At 43.8% G+C, this 1068-nt stretch overlaps 1 protein-coding gene across 1 annotated transcript; it reads right to left on the bottom strand.

Moving 5' to 3' along the window:
* Window positions 1-182: 182 nt before the first annotated feature.
* Window positions 183-763, bottom strand: LOC110036390 (protein RALF-like 19). The gene has a single exon (XM_020740825.1). It carries the CDS (start codon window positions 696-698, stop codon window positions 327-329), a length of 372 nt encoding a protein of 123 aa, XP_020596484.1. The 5' UTR covers window positions 699-763; the 3' UTR covers window positions 183-326.
* Between the last annotated feature and the right edge of the window lie 305 nt (window positions 764-1068).

Here is a 1068-nt window from a genome sequence, read left to right as displayed (position 1 = left end):
ATATATAAACACGAGTGCAATTTATACAGAAATAGCCCAAAAAGGTGACTTGGAACCAAGTGAACATACAATCCAAAGAAATAAATCAAAACACACTCAAAATGGAACAAAATTAACATTAGTTTCTTCACCCGCACAAATAATCCAATTTTTATGCCATATATTTTCGCTTTTTTGCCACACCGCTTATTTCCTAATGAATCCCGGGCAATCACCATTTTTCTCTTGTAGCGATGTTTGCATTACAGGAACTAAGAAGAAAGAATACTAAAAAAATAATATAACGAGTGCAAGAAATTAACTTCCAAACAAAGCTTAAAAGGCTCTCAGCGCAAGTCTCTTGCGCATCTGGTGATATAGCTGCACCCACGACGGTATGGGTTCGCCCTTCCGTGGCGATAACAGTTGTAGTAAGACACACCGCGACGAGTACAGGGGACTCTGTTCCGTCTAAGCATTTCATAGCTCAGAAAGCGGCGGTGTCCGGCCATGAGGCTGCGACGTCCGTTGTTGGCGTCGACAGCAAATTCATCGCTTTCATCGTAAAAATTGTTCCTTGATGCTGCTAGACCGTTTTCATCGTCTCCAGTAGTGAATGGTGCTGCAGAGTGAATGTGGATAGTGCCCGCGGTGGCTGGGTCTAGGAGTGAGGCGGTGGCAAGGAGGAGGAGGAGGATAGAGGGGTGGAGAGGAGGCATGATTTTGCTTTTGCCTAGTTCTTTGGCTTGGTTTTTGATTCTCGAATGATGGTGGAGACCTTCTTCCGTTGAAAGGGGGGTGGGAGGAGGAAGATGGCGGTTCCAAGGGTGGGCAGGAGCTTGCTTTGGAGAGCGAGCGGGTGGTGGGAATGTGTTGGCCTAGCGCTGGACCCGTTCAACGCTGGGAGGGAGGTTGCGTCTGTGTGCCTTAATTTTGGTAAATAGTTGATTTTATAATTTATTTGTTATTTTAATTAAGATTCGAAATAACATTTTGAAGGCTGAGATGTGCATTAGATTGCTGCTTATTATGTAGTGATGATATAACATGATATGAGTTTATTGAAGTGTGGTTGATCAATTGAAAATG

Source organism: Phalaenopsis equestris, unplaced genomic scaffold (assembly GCF_001263595.1).
Source record: "Phalaenopsis equestris unplaced genomic scaffold, ASM126359v1 Scaffold205799, whole genome shotgun sequence".
NCBI classification, from domain to species: Eukaryota; Viridiplantae; Streptophyta; class Magnoliopsida; order Asparagales; family Orchidaceae; genus Phalaenopsis; species Phalaenopsis equestris.
Note: the sequence above shows the minus strand (reverse complement) of the source record. Positions and strands in the feature narration are given on the sequence as shown.